The sequence below is a fragment of the Pollicipes pollicipes genome, unplaced genomic scaffold, assembly GCF_011947565.3.
Source record: "Pollicipes pollicipes isolate AB1234 unplaced genomic scaffold, Ppol_2.1 Scaffold_4002;HRSCAF=4701_pilon_pilon_pilon, whole genome shotgun sequence".
In the NCBI taxonomy this organism is placed as follows: Eukaryota; Metazoa; Arthropoda; class Thecostraca; order Pollicipedomorpha; family Pollicipedidae; genus Pollicipes; species Pollicipes pollicipes.
Window position 1 is genome coordinate 38617247 of NW_023596420.1, and position 20294 is coordinate 38637540.

Sequence of the window (20294 nt, forward strand, 5' to 3'; positions counted from 1 at the left end):
TCTTGAAAGGTCTACCAGCTGTTGCAGGCTGGCATAGCATAGCGGGGCTCTCCCCCGGCGCGTCACTGAAGCAGCTCCTAGTCTCTCGACGTTCATTCCCGGATTTGATCGTGCTGGTTATAAACGCGCGTCATCCTGCTGCCCTTCGGCGACGCGTCTCATTACGCCGAGGAATGTGCACGTAATCACGCCCCTGGCCGGCGTCCAACAAGCCGCAATGCCGGGTCTCACGGGGCCGCTGACCGGCGCTGACCGGGTGACATCACCGCTCCTTGCTTGTTTTCTTTCCATCAGTCGATCCGGCCAGATCGCTGCTTGCTCGTTAGCAAGCAGAACTAGCGACCTCGCATCGGATCGCTGCTTGTTTGGCGAAGGCGATTGGACAGGCGGTCACCAGTAATTACATTTATTGCACACAGGTTTACGACTACATGGCGGTTCATTGCACGCCACCAGAGCTAATTTGTTTCTGCAGGGCACGAGCCATGCACTGTTAGCCTGATCCTACCCAATCGTGCCATCCACGCAATCTGGGCCTGCTTCTATAGAACCTGAGCCTAGTTATTGCACATTGAACTCCAAAAAAGACCACTTATCAATGGACGATCACTTCACGGTTCCAAAACGACTTGTAGATGTCAAAACACCCCACGATCTGAATCTGACTGGATACGATCACCGCGAAAATATTCAGGGTACGGAAACGTCAGTAACCGAAGAGATACCGCAAACTGGAAGCATGGGAGAGCCGCGGACATCAAGTGCGCGGCACTAAGGCAGCCCGCAAATGCCCGCGAAGTCGACAGAAAGGAAGCAAATGAGTGGACCAGGTACATTATTGTAAAGCATCCTGTCCCCACAAAACTCGTGAGATCGAAATAAATATTTGACAGTAGCACAAGCAAATGAGGATCGAAAGCTTATAAACAAACGCTGGCATCTGAAGTTCAACCCTTGGCGTCAAAAGCGTTCTTCAGGGCATTGAGCATGCCCTGAAGCATGGTTGCCCCAGGGTGATCACGATTGGCATGGTCTGTCCGCCAGAGAGGCAACATCAGCTGCGCCGTGGCGGGACCGTGGGGTGGGCCTCACGTGACCGGGGATCCGGCCACCTGAGACGAAAAGGAGGTCCTGACGCTCGCCTACGCTGGTCCACATCCGCACACCAATACCGCGGTACACAGCTCCAGCCTCACAACCAGACCGGCGACGGCTGCCGGCGGCGAGTGATACGTGTCTACTTCTCCTGGAAAATGAGCATCACCGTTCCCTAACGCTTAATACTGGTCAACTGCCGGGTGACGTCACACCAGCCCGGTGGTGACGTCATCTCGCCGTCATCGAGCCCCGCTCTCTGGCCAGCACGAGCAGCAGCACCGAGCAGAAGACGAACCAGACGGGCGGCAGGGACGTCAGCAGGCGGTGGCGCCGATCTGAAGCAGGGCAGGAGGTCAGCGGGCACCGTCTGCGGGCCAGAGGTTGATCCGCGTGGGCCCAACAGGCGGAAATGGAAAATCACAATGTGCAAAACGTCTTTCTGTGAGAGCGAGCTGCAGCCACGCGATATCTGGCGGATAACCCTGATGTTTTAACCCTCGCAAGGGCGCCGAAGGTGTGGACGTACCACCGCCTCCTGTTTTTCGTGGCTATCTCTCGCAACGTCCGGTGCGTCGTAGCATTTTTCTCTTTTGAGAATTGTGCGTGTGCATTGTATTTTACTCTTGTTGGCAACTTTCTAGACCCTACCATGTTGGGCCACCCACCAATGACGTCGTGTCACAGCTGTGCAAGGACAAAATAAACGCAACCAAATGGTGCGTTCTGACGCATTCTGAACTGTTTTTACTAGACTTCTTCCCTAGTGGCCCTGGAGGTGTGGATGTCTTGCATAATGCACACTATCCATGTTCATGAACTTACGGACGTTCACTTGCAGCCCAAGGTCACGTCAAATGAAATATTGAAAATTTACATGAGATCTGCTTTTTATACGTTTCAAGAGCCAGGGTGACGAATTCGTGCCGTGTCCAACGTAAAGGTCATTGAAGGTCGATGCCGCGTCCGGTCTGACCTTCAAAACCGCTTACGTGCGGTACGTGGAGCCTGATCGCAGAGCAATAACACCGTTTGCCGTGAGGGCAGACCGCGCACGGTCATTCTAGGTCAACGTTGCATGAGGTCATGTAATGACATCCGACGACCTCACATGCCCCTTGCAAGCGACTGGTAGCATGCTTTGCACCACGTCCGGCGTACCCTGCGAATGCGTCCAAGGTTACGCAGGCGGCAATCGGGTAGTTTGAAATTCCAACCTACCCTAACCTGATCGGCCAGTTGTAAGACGGTTCAAATTTGGGGCTCACGCACCGCACTACCACTTTGTTTTTTTCTCTCCAGCACACCACGTGCGGAATCAGAAGCGGGCATGCTTTGCGCGTCACAGAAAGTGGCGACGCTGGCCTAGCTGCCGAAGGCTGGAGAACCTGGCATTGTTAATAACTCTGCGTGCAGTGGCGCAAAAATAATCAAACGTTAGCATGATGCATCGGCTAACGTATGCGAAAAACAGCCACCAAATATGTGCCAAACAATGTAACATCCTGCTGAAAGGAAACTTACAAACGTCGACGTAAAGCATGGACACATCTTAAGACCCTCAGATGATTTCTTAGCTTCCTGTAAGGGTTAATACGCTTCAGGTGGGTGTAAAATGTGAATGTCAGTTTTGCGTGCCCGTTAGAGAAGCCGCCAAACCGAGAGGTACATGCACTGGAGGCGATGAGAAACACGTTAACATCATGGGTAATACATGTTGATCTAAACCAAAAATAAGCCGAACCCCACCCCCGTAATGCTACGGGATTACGCAAGGGCCGAAATCCCGGGCTTCCTCCTTCGCAGAGAGCGTATACAGCTGTCACGCCTGAAAAGTGACAACTGGAGAAGGACCCATTACTTTCGCTGCCCCTCCCCCCCCCCCCGGGGGGATTACATGTAGCAGTCACGGTTTGGGGCTTGGGGGCGTTGCTGTGTTTCCCTGAACCTTAGAATCAAAGATCCTCATATCTATGCCGGAGCTGGCATTGGCCATTTCGGAAAGATCAGTGCAGTAAATATTTGGACCAAAGGCAAAACTACCGTGTGAGTGCAGCATCTGGGAGCTCTGGCGTGACAGCGACCGAAACGAATATGATTTCGGCAGAACTGGGTCACCCTAAGATACCCCCTAATTAAGGAGCATGTCCTTGTCCAATGACCTCGAATACAAACTGAGGGAAGTCACGTATCCAGCGCACACATTAAGCAGTGAGCCTTACCAAAAACCGAAGTACATCATGAACTACTGGTTCTTCCTCAACCCCTTCCATGAATGCCACCTCAAAGGTAGGCTACTTTGCTGCCAAACTCAACATCGTCACCTAGAACGTATTTGCCACAAATGCAAGGGGTAAGATGTGAGGAGTGTGATCATCTTGGCAAGCCGGAAAATCACACGCAGTACTTTTTGAGAGCACCAGCTTACACTAATGGATTTTCTTGTATACAGAAGGTTTAGAAGGGAACCAAAAGGCAAAAAAGCGGGACAATGCATTTTGAAGCGTCCGCAAAAACAGACTGTTTGAGCACCAAAGGAACCAAAACAACTAAGGGAAATCCTTGAGCAGTGTATATTTCCCAAAAACCCCAAGTAAAGTACATGCGCCATCTCGATACGAAACGGATACCAGACATCAACGCTCCCAGCTCCAAAGATGCCACTCTAGAGTCCATGATCAACTGTCAACCCCGATGCGCGATTCGTAAGTCCATGATTGCAACATGCTTTTCCGAAAAAGTTTTTAAAAAATCATACGAATAAGCACCAACTGCACGATTGAAATGACTGCACCATAAACACTCGATAGACTACGAAAGTATTTCAAAGACCGTCACCCAGTAGAAAGTACGTATCATGATTGGCCTTGGTGGAGACTCGTCTGGAAGGTATGTCACCGCGCCGCAGTCGTCATCCGAAGTTTGTACCGGCCGATGCTGTGTAAATAAACGGCCCGACGTAGCCGTCCGCCGCCACCGCTGTCTGACACGACACTACGGCACGCGTGCACACCACCGCAGCCAAGTCCGCGAGCAAGCCCTCCACCGCGTGCAGCTGACATAGGCGCCGCAGGAGGCGGGACGTGGGCCGGCCCAGTGGCGTCACCGAGCCGCGACGGCGCGTCCGGCGGCGGCGGCGGCGCTCGGCGGCCGGCCAGCTACGGCGTACCTGGCAGCGGCGAGCGCTCCGTGACGGGCTCCCAGTCCCGAGAGCGGGACACCGCCTGCTTCCAGCGGTCGAAGCGCACGTCCCGCTCTACCGGCCGACGAGACGACGGGTCAGGGAGGTCAGAGGCGGCAACGGCGGGCGGGGTCAGGGGCGGTCAGAGGCGGCGCCGGCGGGCGGGGCGACGGGTCAGGCGAGGTCAGAGGCGGTGCCGGCGGGCGGGACGACGGGTCAGACGAGGTCAGAGGCGGCGCCGGCGGGCGGGGCGACGGGTCAGACGAGGTCAGAGACGGTGCCGGCGGGCGGCGTCAGGAGAGGTCAGAGGCGGCCCCGGCGGGTGGGGCGACGGGTCAGGAGAGGTCAGAGGCGGCGCAGGCGGGCGGGGTGCCGATCAGGAGAGGTCAGAGACGGTGCCGGCGGGCGGGGTCAGGAGAGGTCAGAGGCGGCGCCGGCGGGTGGGGCGACGGGTCAGGAGGGGTCAGAGGCGGCGCCGGCGGGCGGGGCGACGGGTCAGGGGAAGTCCGGGGCGGCACCGGCGGGCGAGGCGACGGATCAGGCGAGATCAGAAGCGGCGCTGGCGGTTGACGACCAAGTCAGGCAAGGTCCGAGACGGCGCCGGCGGCTGGTTCAGGCAAGGCGCGAAAGTGGGGTCGGGTCAGATGTGAGAAAAGGGCTAGGTTACACGGGAAACCTGGCTCAGGTCAGACAGGAGGCCTGGACCAGGTCAGGCAGGAGACCAGGGTCAGGTTAGACAGAAAAGCAGAACCGGGGTGTAGTGGGATCAGAGAATCAGGTAAGACAGCACAGGCATCATTAGGGCTGCCTGATGGGCTGAACCAGAGGTGGCCCAGGCAAAGCCCGTCCCAAGCACACATAATGAACATTTCACTGATAACAAATACGCTACCGGAACCCCTGAGCATTCACTGCGACGTTATCAGTCTTCCGTGTTCACCAGACACGCAGCTTAACCACTGGGCGACCGAAACCCCGAACATTGGTTGCGATGTTCGGCTGCGTGTCTGGGAAACCAGATGAAGGGGCTTCGTTCCCCGCGATCCCGGCCCTTCCTGCCAGGGTGAGCGGAGGACGAAGGCAAACAGCCTCCGAAGGGGAGTGCGTAGTAAAGCCCCTATGACAACACAGCCAATGTTCACCGACATACGGCTGCTGCCTGGGCGGTAAAACTAACATAAACAATCCCATAAACAAATAGCGCGCAGGGACGTGTACGTAGCGAGGTAGCGCGCCGCAGACGCCCGCTAAAACAATCAGACCGACAGTGCAGGCTGCTCAGTGGGGACTGGGCTGCCCACCACAGCTGCCTGCAGACTGCCGCACCCTACAACATCTGAGATAACCACGATGATCCATGTGCCAGTGCTCCGTCATAATGACAGTCCACGCCTATCAATGGGGACAAGGTGGCCCAGTAGAGCTGGTCTGCTACAGCTTCACTGAGCTCTCTGACTCCTCCCTGTTATGACTCCTGTCCCTTTTAGAACAGCCTTGGGGTGTCAGCAACGCAACATTCAATACTTCACCTACAAACCGCCGGGCACCGGGTCCCAGAACGAAAGCGAAAGCGGCGGCGAACAAAACGAGACCAATTCAGCTGCCACCTAGCGGACGGCAATCGCACTGACAGTTGGTGCGGCTGCCGCAGCGCTCGCCTCCGGTTCCGTGGCCGTACCGTCATCTCCGATCTGCGGGCTGAACTGGTCGGTGGTGCCGTGGCTGAGGTCCTCCGGCGAGAGGCTCCAGACGCCGACGCCGCTCGCCGCGCCCGCCGCCATCGCCGCCCCCAGCGCCGTCGTCTCGGGCATGGTCGGCCGCACTGCGGGCGGCGGAATCACGCGCCGGGTCAGCGGGGTCGACTCCGGGTCAGCGAGGGTACACTGCGGGCGGCGGAGCCACGCACCGGGTCAGCGGGGTCGACTCCGGGTCAGCGAGGGCACGCTGCGGATCAGCGAGGTCACGAGCTGCAGTCGTCGGGATCGCACTTTGCTCAGCGGGGGTCACACGGCGGGCCAGCGGGGTTAACACCACAAGCTAAACCCTGCGCTCAGCGTGGTACAGTCCACCGCACACGAAAGACCAACGCAGATGCCACGGACAGCGCAGCACACCTTAGACAGACTCATACTGCTGGTGCGGCATCAAGCGCACATCAGGCACAGCCTGACACACCACTGCCACGAATGAGAAACACGAGCACCGACATGCCATACACGGACACACGATATGTGGTCCCAGATCCAGACGTGCGCCGAACGTACGGCCAGGCGCACCTCAGCTTCTTAAAGACACACAGCCGAGCCAACACGCGGTCGCTTGTCGATGTACACGCGGTGTCAAGTACGGGTCAGGGAGGTCACGCCGCAGGTCAGTGAGATCACGCCGCGGGCCAGCGAGATCGCGAACTGCAGTCATCAGGATTAATTGTACGCTGCACGTGCAGCGTACGCCAGATGAAACGGGACGCACACAAATCAATGCTTGCATACAAGATCTTCTGGGAACTGACATTTTGCGCGATCGCCGGGCAGTGTCCCCAATGAGGACTCCGCGCTTCCAGACAGCTTCCAGACAGACAGGTTGTGTAAACACTCGCCACGCGTCCGCCCCGTGCCAAAACCAACCGAAATCCGTTTACACTTCGGCTTAGCCACTCCACGGACAGCAGATAAAAGGGGACAAGTGTCGCCGGCGATCAACACCAGGCACCACGAGACCAACGCGTTCTGTGCCCGGCGCACAGTGACGTCACCGGTGACGTCAGCCGGCGTCCATGTTGACGTCACAGCACGCACCGACGGGGATGCCGAGCAGGTCGGCCTGCAGCTGCACCAGCAGCGTGTTGACGGTGCCGCCGCCGTCCACCTGCAGCGCCGTCAGCGGGATCCCAGAGTCCTGGTTCATCGCGTCCAGGATCTCCCGCGTCTGGGGGCACCGCACCCGGGCATCAACATCATCAACGGCGGATCGCCGAGCACCGACTCGATACGTTCGAAATCTTCATCATCATCATCAACGCCCAGGAAACGCAGGAGCGGTATCCTGAGCGATACTAACACTGAGCGGATCCCAGAGTCCTGGTTCGTCGGCTCGGACTGCGGTGCCCGCGTCTGCGGAGCCGGTGTCAGCGCCGATGTGCGTCTGTGGCGACGAGCCAGCGCGCCGCCTACCGCGCATTTCACCGCACCCAGGCACTCCATACTCAATGGGAGACTTCGGAACCCAGTACAACTGGGCCGCCATGCCGTTTCGATTCAGTCTTGCACGGAGCGCACGTGACCGACGTGCTACGAGCACAACACCCCGTGCCGAGTCCCGGCCACGCCCACCACGTACCTGAAAGCAGATGGCCTCCAGCGTGGCTCGGCAGATATGCTGTTTTGTGGTGTACTGGGTCAGGCCGCATATCGTGCTAAGGCGCAGGGGAGAGGGAACATGAGCTACACAGCGGAAGCGGAAGCCATGAATAGCTGAGCCATGTTGTGCCGGCATTCACTAAATTCACAGCACGAGAGCAGGCATTCCTGACAATCTGAGAGGCAGGATAATGACGCTTCTCATGTGTGTGTTTCAGACGATAGGCAATGCCCACTTCACAGTTTCAAGACAGTGGCGGGCTCAGCCACACACCTTTGCTCTCATTCAACATTCTGGCACGCCCGTACACAACCCATCACTTCCTTTCCCCACGGCAGTTACACTTTTCCCTGCCGTCCCTCACCACACCCTCCGTTCTCGGACCCGTCCCTCCCCCCCCCCCCATCGCCTTGCCGTCTCCCACTACACCTTCCGTCCTCGGATCCCCGGTCACCCTGCCGTCCCTCACTACGCCTCACGTCGTCGGACCCGCTCCCACCCCTCCCCCCGTCACCCTGCCGTCCTTCACCACACCTCCCGTCCTCGGATCCCCCGTCACCCTGCCGTCCCTCGCTACACCTCCCGTCCTCGGATCCCCCTGTCACTCTGCCGTGCCTCACTACACCTCCCGTCCTCGGATCCCCCTGTCACCCTGCCGTGCCTCACCACACCCTCCGTCCTCGGATCCCCCTGTCACTCTGCCGTGCCTCACTACACCTCCCGTCCTCGGATCCCCCAGTCACCCTGCCGTGCCTCACCACACCCTCCGTCCTCGGATCCCCCTGTCACCCTGCCGTGCCTCACTACACCTCCCATCCTCGGATCGGATACTCCAGCCACCCAGCCGTCCCTCACCACACCCTCCGTCCTCGGATTCCCCGTCACCCTGCCGTCCCTCACCACACCCTCCGTCCTCGGATTCCCCGTCACCCAGCCGTCCCTCACCACACCCTCCGTCCTCGGATTCCCCGTCACCCTGCCGTCCCTCACCACACCCTCCGTTCTCGGATTCCTCCGCCACCCAGCCGTCCCTCACCACACCTTATGTCCTAGGATTCCCCCGTCATCATGCCGTCCCTCACCACACCCTCCGTCCTCGGATTCCCCGTCACCCAGCCGTCCCTCACCACACCCTCCGTTCTCGGATTCCCCCGCCACCCAGCCGTCCCTCACCACACCCTCCGTCCTCGGATACCCCCGTCACCCAGCCGTCCCTCACCACACCCTCCGTCCTCGGAAGCCCCGTCACCCAGCCGCCCCGCCCCACACCCTCCGTTCTCGGATTCCCCCGCCACCCAGCCGTCCCTCACCACACCCTCCGTCCTCGGATTCCCCGTCACCCAGCCGTCCCTCACCACACCCTCCGTCCTCGGATTCCCCCACTCACCCAGCCGTCCCCCACTCACCCGCGCGCCGTGTCGTCCCAGTACGGCGCGTACAGGCCGGTGAACGCCGGCACGAAGTACACGCCGCCCGTGTCCTTCACCTGGCGCGCCAGCACCTCCACCTCGGCGTTCTCCGAGATCAGGCCCAGGTTGTCCCGCAGCCACCTGGCGGCCGGGCAGGTCACCGGAGCCGGTCAGGCGGGGTCGCCGTCCGCCGCCCTCGCCGGGCACGCGGCGGACGCGGCGCTGTGGTGACGCCAAGCACACGACTGGCCGTGTAGTCACGCACGACTGAGCAGGCTACCGTCTCGGCCAACGGAGCAGCGTGCAGCGTGAGCACGTGACAATGGAGTACGGAGGAGGCTCAATCGTAAGTGAGACGAAAAAACTTGTCGGTGTACCCCCGAAGGTAAGTGATAAATATTATTTACCAATGTGAGCAAGTAGCAGGATATGCATTTCTCATATTCAGAGTATTCAGGACGGCTCGGTTGTGAACAGTCTGGACAAATGTCTCACAGGAATTACTCAGGTTTTGAGCTGGTGTGTGGGCGCATGACCCGTCGTCATGACGTCATCGTCAAGGCCGGTCATCGCAGTCACTGTTCCCGCGCTGTCGCCGGAGACCCCACAAATTAGACACAGGACAGAAGGCAGCAAGGTGCAGGGAAAAATTGCAATGCACCCTTCGTGTCACAGTGCAGGGAAACATTGCAAAGCCGGCCATCACCCGCACCAGTCCCTACGCCGCAAGGAGCACGTATGGAATGTAACGCGCAGACCTCGCTAGCATGCGTCACTGCACGCTGCATGTTCTGTTGACAGCGGCCCCACCGTCTGCGCTGACCGCAGCAGCGTAGCCGTGGCCACGGCCACCAGACGAACGCCTCACAGGTATCGCGTCACGCAGGTGAGCAGCTGGCCAACTGCGCTCCGGGCGGCCGGGGGCGAGTCACGCCACGCGACCGCGCACAGTTACCAGAGTGGTGCTGTTCGGGCCGGCACCGGGCCCCTCGCGTGCAGTGAACAGCACACAGCGCGCCGGGGGCGGACGGGGAGCGGACGGGGCGCCGCGTGGCAGCGAGCTGGGGCGGCGACGGAGGGCGCGCCGGCGGCGGACTGGGGAGCAGACGGGGCGCCGCGTGGCCGCGAGCTGGGGCGGCGACGGAGGGCGTGCCGGCGGCGGACGGGGGCCGGACAGGCAGCTACGTCACAGAAGACTGAAGCGGCGGCGGAGAGCGCGACCAGGGCGAAGGGAGGCTTGGACCGCGACTGGGACACGGGCAACGTGAACGTGACTGATGCCGCGGACGCGACTGCGTCTGCGACTGCGACTGCGACCGCAACTGTGTTTGTGACAGCGACGACGACCACGCCCACACCCCCACTACAGCAGAAGCCTGACCCCAAGCACGGCTGCAGCTGAGCCCGTGACCGGCCGGCCCCGACCCCTGACGCGCACTGACCGTACGGCCGCGCCGGTGATGGCCACCGAGCCCTCCAGGGCGTACATGACGGGCGCCTCCTTGCCCATCTGGTAGCCGACGGTGGTGAGCAGGCCGCGGGTGGACTGCACGATCTGGGGAGCACACCCGCGCACGCCGCGTCCGTCAGCGTGCACCAGCCGGCGACGGCCGTCAGAGCGAGCACGCGCAGCGCAGAGGGCGACGGCCGCCAGTGCCGGCACGCGCACCACACAGGGCGACGGCCGTCAGAGAAAGCACGCGCACCGGACAGCGACGGCCGCCAGTGCGGGCACGCGCACCAGACAGGGCGACGGCCGTCAGAGCGAGCACGCGCACCGGACAGCGACGGCCGCCAGTGCGGGCACGCGCACCGGACAGAGCGACGGCCGCCAGAGCGGGCACGCGCACCGGACAAGGCGACGGCGGTCGGAGCGAGCACGCGCACCGGACAGCGACGGCCGCCAGTGCGGGCGCGCGCTCCAGAGGGCAACGGCGCACACTGCCACACGGGAGAGCCGAGCATGGCCGCATGTATGCGCCGCGGCCAAATGACGTGCCAATGGTGACGAACCGTGCAAAGTACTGTCTGCGCATGGTAGACGTGGTAGTTATCGTTTAGAACTACATGAGCGGCTGATAAAATTAGATCAATCCACCTCTCCAAATTGACGTGTGTCACGACCACGAGCAATCACTCCAGCATCTGTCAGGCCAATGGCGGGCAAGTGGGCACCGAAGTTGCCTTAATGTGGCGGCGAAGAGGTGATACGAAAGCAATTCGAATTTGCAACGGTACACAGTTTATGAACATCACACTGTTCGAGGTGTTGCGACTGTTTTCAGCTACAGGCGTTTTCCCGAATCGAGCGAAATTGGACAAGAACGACAGGTTAACCTTCCTGAAATATGTATTGTTCTGTACGGCTTGTCCGAAACACGATGCAATTCTACGAACACCCCACAAACCAGAAACGGCATGTCCTCCTGCAGCCGTCTGCCGTGCCACGCGTTACGGCCGACCTTAGCAGACATACCTTGCAGCCGGTGTTGTAGAGCAGGAAGCAGCCGGTGCCGTACGTGTTCTTGGCCTGGCCCTGCTTAAGACACATCTGGCCCACTAGCGCCGCCTGCTGGTCACCCAGAATCTGCCGACGGCCGGCGCAGAAACTGAGGCGCGACACCGCACAACACAGCACAGCACAGCGCAGCACAGCACAGCACAGCACAGAACGGCCTGCTGGTCACCCAGGATCTGCGCCCGGTGCACCCAACGACACCACAGCAGCAGACGCAGTAGGACGTGGCACACCAGAGCACACACACACCAAGGTCACGCCAGGTGCAGCCAGGTACGGCGCAACACAGCACACCGCACAGATGTCGCGGCGTGAGCGAGATCCACCCTGGGTGCAACAGCTTTGGTCAACGGTCAACCGATCACCAGAATATGTAGCCGACTGACTCGGCCGTGGCTGACTTGCGTGGCAACCAGACGACCATCGCCATTAGATTGCATACGTGGAAAGTTGCCTCGTTTTACGCGAATTCGCCTTTGCAATGATCTGTAACAGAACCCTCGGCATGTCTTTCTGTTACGGTATTAAATTTGTTGTTCTTGTCGATAAAACGAGGTCAATGTCGACGCCGTCCGTACCCCTGAGTTAAGCGACTGGCATTAGGATTGCTTCTTGGTGTACCCAATTTCAACATTAACATAAGCAGCACGCTAGTAGCGTAAGCCAAGACCGTGCAACAGCAAGTGCCGACACGGACAGCCCTATATCCGCCAGCCATACACCGGCCCCGACCGGCTGCAGCATGCGCCGGCACGCAAACTGCTTCGATCTACACGAGTCTGGGTGTCTCGCCTGGAGCTCGATAGCAGATCAAAACTGACCGGACCCACCGTCAACCCGGTGCTGCATATCGACACATGGCACATGGGGTGTAAACTCCGCTTCACCGAGCAGAAGCAGAGCCCGCTTCAACGCACAGGTCCTGAACAAGAGCAGACATGCGGCCACATGCCACCAGAACGACACAAACGTGGACTCTTTTAGCACACAACCTAGCCCGAGCCACCAGACGCGCGTCTCCGCGTCTGTTTCATGCCGACGGCAAGAACCATCCATGACTCACCACGCGCCCCAAAGGAGACAGTGCTGTCTACACAAGGTTGCACAACAAGCCGGGGAACAGCGCCCGTATACCTAGGCTGGCGATATCTACACGAGGGTCCTCAGCAAGCGGGGAAATAACGCTTACGTACCTAGGATGGCGATATCTACATGAGGTTACACAACAAGCAGGAAAAAGCGCCTTTATGCCCAGACTGGCGATAGTTCTAATCGCATAGGACAAATCCGCTGGTCCTAATCTCTTCCACACTTCTTATCTACCCCTCTCCCCTCCCCCCATCTCCTGGCCACCAGACGTGCAGTACCGGGGGAGAAGTGCAGCCTCTGACGTCATCAGCGACAGTCTGCGGCCACGTGGTACGTCCCGACAGCACGATACGTCAGCCGGCGCCGCCAGCTCGGGGACACCTGGTCCCAGGGCACGGCGGGGCGCCGGAAATTGGGACACGACCACGGCGAGCAGGAGAGGACACATCTCCCTGGGACGTAAGAACGCGGCATGCAGGCTTTGTCTTGTGCTTTCTTCTACACATTTCTAGAGCTTAGATGACTAGAACACGGTGGGTGTCTTTAGTTTTTGAGCAACACCCGCAGCCAGCAATACTACCGCCTACATTGCGCCAGGCCCGCCGAAGGGCCTTTCAGTCAAAGTGAGTCATTTGGCCAGTACTCACGCCAGAGACGGGAACGCCACTCAGCGCACCGGACGTCAGATGGCCGTATATCTCCGAGCAGCTGCGGATCTCCGGCAGAATCGACTTCGGGATGTCAAAAAACCTGAGAACAAGTCGCATGACTAAGACGCGATAAATTGCAACACTCTGTGGACGTTGCGGATACATGTCGCGGGTTTTCTCCGTTGAAGTAAGGACAACGGCGCCTCAGTTGTTCTTTCATGACGGTACCTGTCAGCAACATTTTCAAAAAGGCTCGCTGCTTACAACCCACGGAAGTCTAAAACAATGTCCGGGCAATGGATGTATTTACTGTAGCTCATGGAAGCTTCTCCCCTATCCATGGCGATGACATCGAGAATAAGCCACCCAGTGGGAAACCACTCTTGCCATGCATCAAAAATACAGCTTTCTGTGATAAAGAAGGGCCTTAAGCTTCTAATTGCTCTTTCCTATGCAGCCGTTAGATTTCGATAATACGGGCATAAAGATAATGAAATATAAAAAACGACTGAAAACAACAAAACAAAATCAAACAGCGAGAGGAAAAGCCACGAAGGAGACGAATCATAGGAGCACCACCCTCATCCATAAAACCAACAGCCGGCACCGAGCGAGCCGGAGAGTTGGCTATTAAGTAGACCGGATAGCTCACGGCGAATCGGCCCGTATAACTCGCACGTGGTTCGTTGGGCGTGCATGTGTGTGTGTGGGGGGGGGGGGACGAACACCAAACACACCGCCCGAAGCCTGGGCACTCTGCGGTGGCGAACGCACCTTCCATGTCAAAATATGGCGATAGCCTTTTCTGCTCGGTAGAATTCACCTTTAAAACGTAAAAACAAAACAATCAACAGTACACTTGACGTAGCCAGGTGGTTCACTTTCTACAAAATCCGTTGGCAACACTATAATTTGGCGGCAGACAGGCTTCCACTCCGTGTCGTCATGCGCGGCGTGACGTCACATTCATCCAATCACCGACCACCATAGGCTGTTGGCCGCTGGTGTCGTCAATATCAGTCATGTGATACTGCCGGCCACGTAAGTGTCGGCGAATCAAACATTCAGTTGGTTGCTTGCACTCAAGCCCAGGAACTAGGGCCCTTCAGGAATTCACGAAATGGCCGATACGCCCGTCTCCTTTTAATGTCCATCACTCATGTATTGTTGTTGATTGGAGTTTTAGGGCGCGCCGACTACTGTGGTTATCTTGCGCCGTCACTCATGTATTCACTTGCGCGGGTATGATGGTGGGGGTGGAAGGGGGGGGGATGGTGAACTTTGGGCCTGTCGGTCCAAAACTAACCATCGCTACCAGGTAGACAACGCAAGTCTTCCATCGAGTAAATACGAAATTACTGACTCGAAGCAATCCTACCCCTGTTGTGAATAAAGCTGCATCATCAGGAGTACAGATCCCCTAACACAGAATATTCATATTTCCTCTTGCCTTTCAGCTTAGTTTGCTGTATTAAGCCTCCGACTACGGCTCACCAACGCCAAACAAGGTTCTTCCAACTGATCGAGACAAGTGGGCGACAAAATAAATGCCTTCGACCCCAGGATTATCCGTTCAAACACGTGACGCTTAAGTGTCGATGGCAAGGCTAAGGGACCCAACAAGTTGTTATCATTCGCGGTTGACCTACACACAATTCTCCACGCAAAAAGCCTTCCTTAGACCCGGCCGACGGTGGTGAACTTTATGCAACGGGCCGCTTAAGACGAATACATGGGCAATAACAACTCAGAGCCCTATAGCGGGACGTCCGAGGAGATAGCGGCTAAAGCCCATCTGTACTACTTTCGCCAAGGACGCGTCATTTTTCAATGCTTCTTGGTGTCATCTATAATTTTGGAATCAAACTAATGTCAAGCACGGGACGAGTGCCGCCCCTGCGACAAGACGCGAGAAATACAGCACACGAGTGGTGACTACAAAACGAGACTTTAGAAAAAAATAGACAAATCTTAAAGTAACGTGCAAACCTGAAATGGCAGACGCCAACTCATCACCATGCTTCATATTTACTGACGCTTTCCAGCGAGCAACACACAACAAATCAGACCGTTTCCTGAAATTCCCGAAAAGCTCAGAACAGACCCGACTGGTCAGCTCACCCGCACAGGTAGTCATCCCACTGTAGCGTGGCGATATTCATCAGCATGGTGCGGGAGGCGTTGGTGACGTCGGTGATGTACAGTCCGCCGTTGACGCCACCAGTCAGGTTCTGCCGGCGCAGCGGCGGTAATCACTTGTCCAGTCCACTGGGTTACAGTAGGCGTCCGGTTCAGATAGTTGCTCTCTGACCGTCCCGCACGGGACGTTCCCAGACCAGCCAGTGTCCGTGGTAGAATGTACTCAAACCAGCCAGGTGTCCAGCGGGGGACGTACCCAGACCAGCCAGGTGTCCCGGGAAGACCTCACAAGACTAGCTAGTGTCCGGGAAGGACGTACCCAGACCAGCCATTGTCCGGGGAAGGACGTACCCAGACCAGCCAGACGCCAGGGGAGGACGTACCCAAACCAGCCAGATGCCAGGGGAGGACGTACCCAAACCAGCCAGATGCCAGGGGAGGACGTACCCAAACCAGCCAGGTGTCCGGCGCGGTACGCACCCAGACCAGCCAGGTATCCGGGGAGGACGTACCCAGACCAGCCAGGTATCCGGGGAGGACGTACCCAGACCAGCCAGGTATCCACGGTGCCGAACATGAGGGTTTCGTCGCGGAGGGCAGCGGCGACCTCGGGCACCGAGTCCAGCAGCCAGCGCAGCTTCACCGCGCTGAAGTAGGTGCTGATGGGCAGACCGCAGAGCTCTTTCAGGTAGTCCTTGTCCTTCTCAGGGCATCTGCCGACACGAGGACACGCCTACTGAGGAATGGACGTCGCGCGTCAGGAGATGTCGAAACACCGACGTCCAATGGGAACTCGTTTTTGCCCCCACGGAGCAGCAAAACAGCGGGAACGCGACCGAGGGCGCAGACACACGCACGCACACGCTCACACACACACGCACGCACGCACGTGCGCATGCGCACGTGCACGCACACACACACACACACACACACACGCACACGCACACGCACACGCAAACGCACACGCACACGCACACGCAAACGCAAACGCACACGCACGCACGCACGCACACAAACACGCCGACGCAAAATTCACGCCGCAGGCGCTGCCGAGCGCAGGTATTGGATGGAGACCGTGAGGCGGTCGTCTGATTCTTCGATTTAAGAAATGTGTCTCTACAAAGAAAGAGAGCAGTTCGACAGTGCATTTCTTGGGAAGCGTGATGTGGTTCACTCATACAACCCATGTACTCTATGCCAGGGAAAAGACGCAACCCACAAAAGAAATGAATTCTCACAGCTCCACATGAGTCTCTGTCTTGGTGTGGACCGCGTCGGATATCAGACCACCAAACCAGGAGCAAAATACACACCCATGCATGCACTAGAATCATATCTTTATCACTATGACCCAACCAGCATAATACCAGCCAGCATCCAAACCCATCGAAAAAGAAAAACCACTACCACCTCTCTATCCACACCAGCTTCTACCACTCCGGCCCGTCACATGGCCCACGTGACCCTTGCAGGAGCGCCACGGCGCGCCGCCGGTCGACCTACTTCTGCAACAGCTTCTGGACCGTATGGGTGGTGCGCGCGTCGAGCCAGACGATGGCGTTGTGGAGCGGTCGGCCGGTGGTGCGGTCCCATACCACTGTCGTCTCTCGCTGGTTCGTGATGCCTGGCCATGGACACCACAAACGACGTCACTGGTCGCGACCAGGCAACCGAGCGACAGCAGTGCAAGACATCGGGCTACCACTCTGGGATCACCGGCATGGTCTGAGGTGGCTGAGGTGATGATTGGGAAGTGAAGTGACTTCACGCTTGGTATGCCACAAAGGGAGCTTCTTAAGAAAGCTTCCATGATCAGCAGCAGGAAATGATCAGACATGCTTTTTCCAAACCTATTGTTGGTAAAAAAGGCAGACCATTTCACATGAGATTGCGAGTGGATCAGCACCACTCTGATCCATGATTGCCATGAGGTATTCACGATCCCACTGACCGATGGCGGCGATGTCTGCCTCATCCACCTCCAGGGCACGCAGGTTCTCCACTGTCTTCTCGATGCAGACCAATGACGTCTGCAGCAGCTCGCTGGGGTCGGCCTCCACCCAGCCCTCACGGGGAAAGCTCAGCTTCACTTCCACTTGATGGTATGTCAGCAGCTGGGCAGAGTTGGCCGTGAAGACCTGCCGCAATGAGACGTCCCTGCACTACAAGGCACTACCAGCTGAATATGTGCCATGATAGAGTCTAGTGCCTTAACTGATATTTTGGCATAGCATTTAAACATTACAATGCTAGGTTCTAGGATAATTTTTTATGTGCTTTGTGTTGTGCCAAAAAACATATGCTCTGCTGTGTGGAAGACCCACATGTCTTTTCTCTTAACATTACATAAAAGCACAAAGTGCATGACATCCAGTTAAGAAAATTTGCAGCCTTCTTCTAGATACATGTGGTTGCTTGAAACACCCTGGACCCATGTACTGTGCAAACAGACTCTGGTACACTAAATAAAGGAGTTGTAAAATAATTTTTTACTTAATAATATTGTTTTCTATTTGGAAATGAAGGGAACATGATATATCCCATCATTCAACAACTCTTATATATATGTTCCTTTAATCTGATAGGTTGTTGAAGTTGTTGTCACCATCGTGCTGTTGCTACCGTCGTGTAGCATCTCCTCATTCAATGTAAAAAGTCTAAAAAACAATAATCAGCACTCATCAACAAGGCTAAATCATCAATCATCCATGCTTGAAAAACAAGAATACATTTAGCCCATACATGCGAGCACATCGTGACATAATATCTACCAATCAGCCTATTGTACTTGTTAGCATTGTTTGATACCATTGTCCTTGCTTTGACAATAGCCAATGGTTATGAGTCAATCAATTGCAATTTCCTTGTTTTAATGGCAAAATGATAACACAATTTGCTGACTGGAGGTCATCACTATTATTGTGTTGCAAAGCCATATTGCTAATGATGTAAAAAGCAGCACATGACTATTATATGTTCATGCATTGATCACAAAGTCACATCATTTTAATGGCGACAGGATCAGCTTACCAGAAATCTCGTACTGCTGGTACCTTGATCGAGAGCCCCCACCAACGGGCCATGCTTTCCTTTCGCCGGCGATGTCATCGCAGGCGCAAGAATCGCTTAAATCGACCAAAATACTCTATGGTGTATGCTTAACTTATGCTAAGATTATCCAACGATATGATATTTCGCGAGGACCCGACGCCTTTTTAGCCGATCACAGTTCCTACCATTGACAAAAAGTGTATTTTCCCTGCGTCATGTGACTTCGAGGTGGGCGGTTACCTAAAATACACGGCACCAGATATGTCACAAAAACGCTGTTACTGTCGCTTGGAGTTCTTGGGCATGACACAAATCTACTACCAATTCATTCATTCCCGGTTGACGGACATGGATCGATGTAAGACCCCAATAAGCGGTCCATCCATGATTCCAGCGGACCTTTCAACACCTGTTACGCAGGGTTTTATATAAGGATTCTAAGTTTTTGTTTGTTTTGCTGTTTTCTTGTCCAATTCGCCTTTTCTGTAACTCTTGGTGGCATTACTCATGCTGGGTACACGGGGTATTCTCCATGTGGTTGTTTTCTTCAACTTGATTTTTGCTGTCCGCGTAACTAGGAGTAAAGGCTCCTCATGTATCCGCTATACAGCCATGATCATTCGATGAATTTATCACCGACAGAGAGGATAGCACGGGATTTCCGGAGTCCAACTAGCATGAAAGCAATAATCGCCGTGGCTGACTTGATAATTTAGATGAAGTTCCTGCATAATATTTTTTAAAAACGTACCCCTTTATACCATTGTTCAGTGCATAATGCTTTGAATGTGATTACAAATGCTATTCAGCGGGGTAATACAGCCACCGCATCGGAATAACCACGCCTAGCATTATGCAAGTATTTGCACACTCGCTGCGTCTTTTTTGTCTTTTTTTGTTTACTTTGTCTATATTTTGCACTTACATTCACGTCTATAGCTACCCTAGATGCCGAGACATGGCGCAAAATATCGAAAACGGTCGGTAACGGCCAAATCCATCTTGCTGGCTCGTGCACGCATGACACGCAGTACGTGCAACATTACAGTATATGTCGCGTAATTGTCCGTTCGAGTCCCTATCAATGCACGCCACTCCCGAGTGGGTCCGTGCCTTGGGTGCTAAGGTGTGGCACAAAACTGGCAAATTTGTCAAAAATAGCAACTTCAGTCTTTCCGGAGCGCGTGAGTCTGACACGTCACCCATGCGTACGAACACTGGAAAACGCACGGCTGTCTGTTTCATTCATTATTGCAGCATGCCAGTCCCGTGACGCTACATGCCCTGGGTGCGGAAATGCGCCATGAAACGCAACAACCCGCCGAAGTCGGCAATGTGCATATTCACAGCTAGTGTGCGCGCGACGCATGACACGTGAGGAATCACATTTTGAGCCACATGATTGCCGCTAATATTGCCAACCGAAGTATGCTACTTTCGAGTCGCTTCGTCGCAAATGTTGTATGCTGCAAAACGAGGGGAAAACCGTCCTACAGGGGATAATCCATTTTGCTGGCCCGCGCATGTTGACACCTGGCACACGTGATATCATAACTTGCACCGCGTGGTTTTCCATTCGATTCCGTATCAACGCATGCCACTCCCATGTGGGATCATGCTCCGGGTGCAGACATGTGGCGCAAAACATGTAAACCCGTGGAAGAGTGCAACGTCGATCTTGCCAGCTCGTATGTGCCTGGCACGTGGGACTTGTGACCCCACGTTTAGCATACTTTGCGATTGGCCGTTCAATACCATTTTGTAGCATGCCAGTCCCTTGTGGCTACGTACCTTGGGTGCGA

At 56.3% G+C, this 20294-nt stretch overlaps 1 protein-coding gene across 1 annotated transcript; it reads right to left on the bottom strand.

Annotated features, from left to right (window-relative positions):
* Nucleotides 1-1302: 1302 nt before the first annotated feature.
* On the bottom strand, nucleotides 1303-18715 carry LOC119093325 (glycerol kinase). Its single transcript, XM_037216270.1, has 14 exons — nucleotides 18472-18715; nucleotides 17393-17579; nucleotides 16945-17065; nucleotides 15986-16154; nucleotides 15424-15533; nucleotides 13300-13402; nucleotides 11522-11632; nucleotides 10488-10600; nucleotides 9043-9186; nucleotides 7616-7691; nucleotides 7075-7204; nucleotides 5955-6098; nucleotides 4265-4351; nucleotides 1303-1433 (listed from the first exon to the last, which is right to left on the bottom strand). The coding sequence occupies exons 1-14, from the start codon at nucleotides 18547-18549 to the stop codon at nucleotides 1327-1329; spliced, it is 1680 nt and encodes a 559-aa protein (XP_037072165.1). The 5' UTR covers nucleotides 18550-18715; the 3' UTR covers nucleotides 1303-1326.
* Nucleotides 18716-20294: the final 1579 nt, after the last annotated feature.

What these genes read in the sequence shown, in the direction of transcription:
- LOC119093325 (XM_037216270.1), bottom strand. Translation starts at nt 18,549, where the DNA reads ATGACATCGCCGGCGAAAGGAAAGCATGGCCCGTTGGTGGGGGCTCTC. An exon ending in TGGGATGACTACCTGTGCGG is followed by an intron (nt 13,403 to 15,423) that starts GTGAGCTGACCA and finishes ACTTGTTCTCAG; the next exon opens with GTTTTTTGACATCCCGAAGT. An exon ending in GGAGCGCTCGCCGCTGCCAG is followed by an intron (nt 1,434 to 4,264) that starts GTACGCCGTAGC and finishes GCCCTGCTTCAG; the next exon opens with ATCGGCGCCACCGCCTGCTG.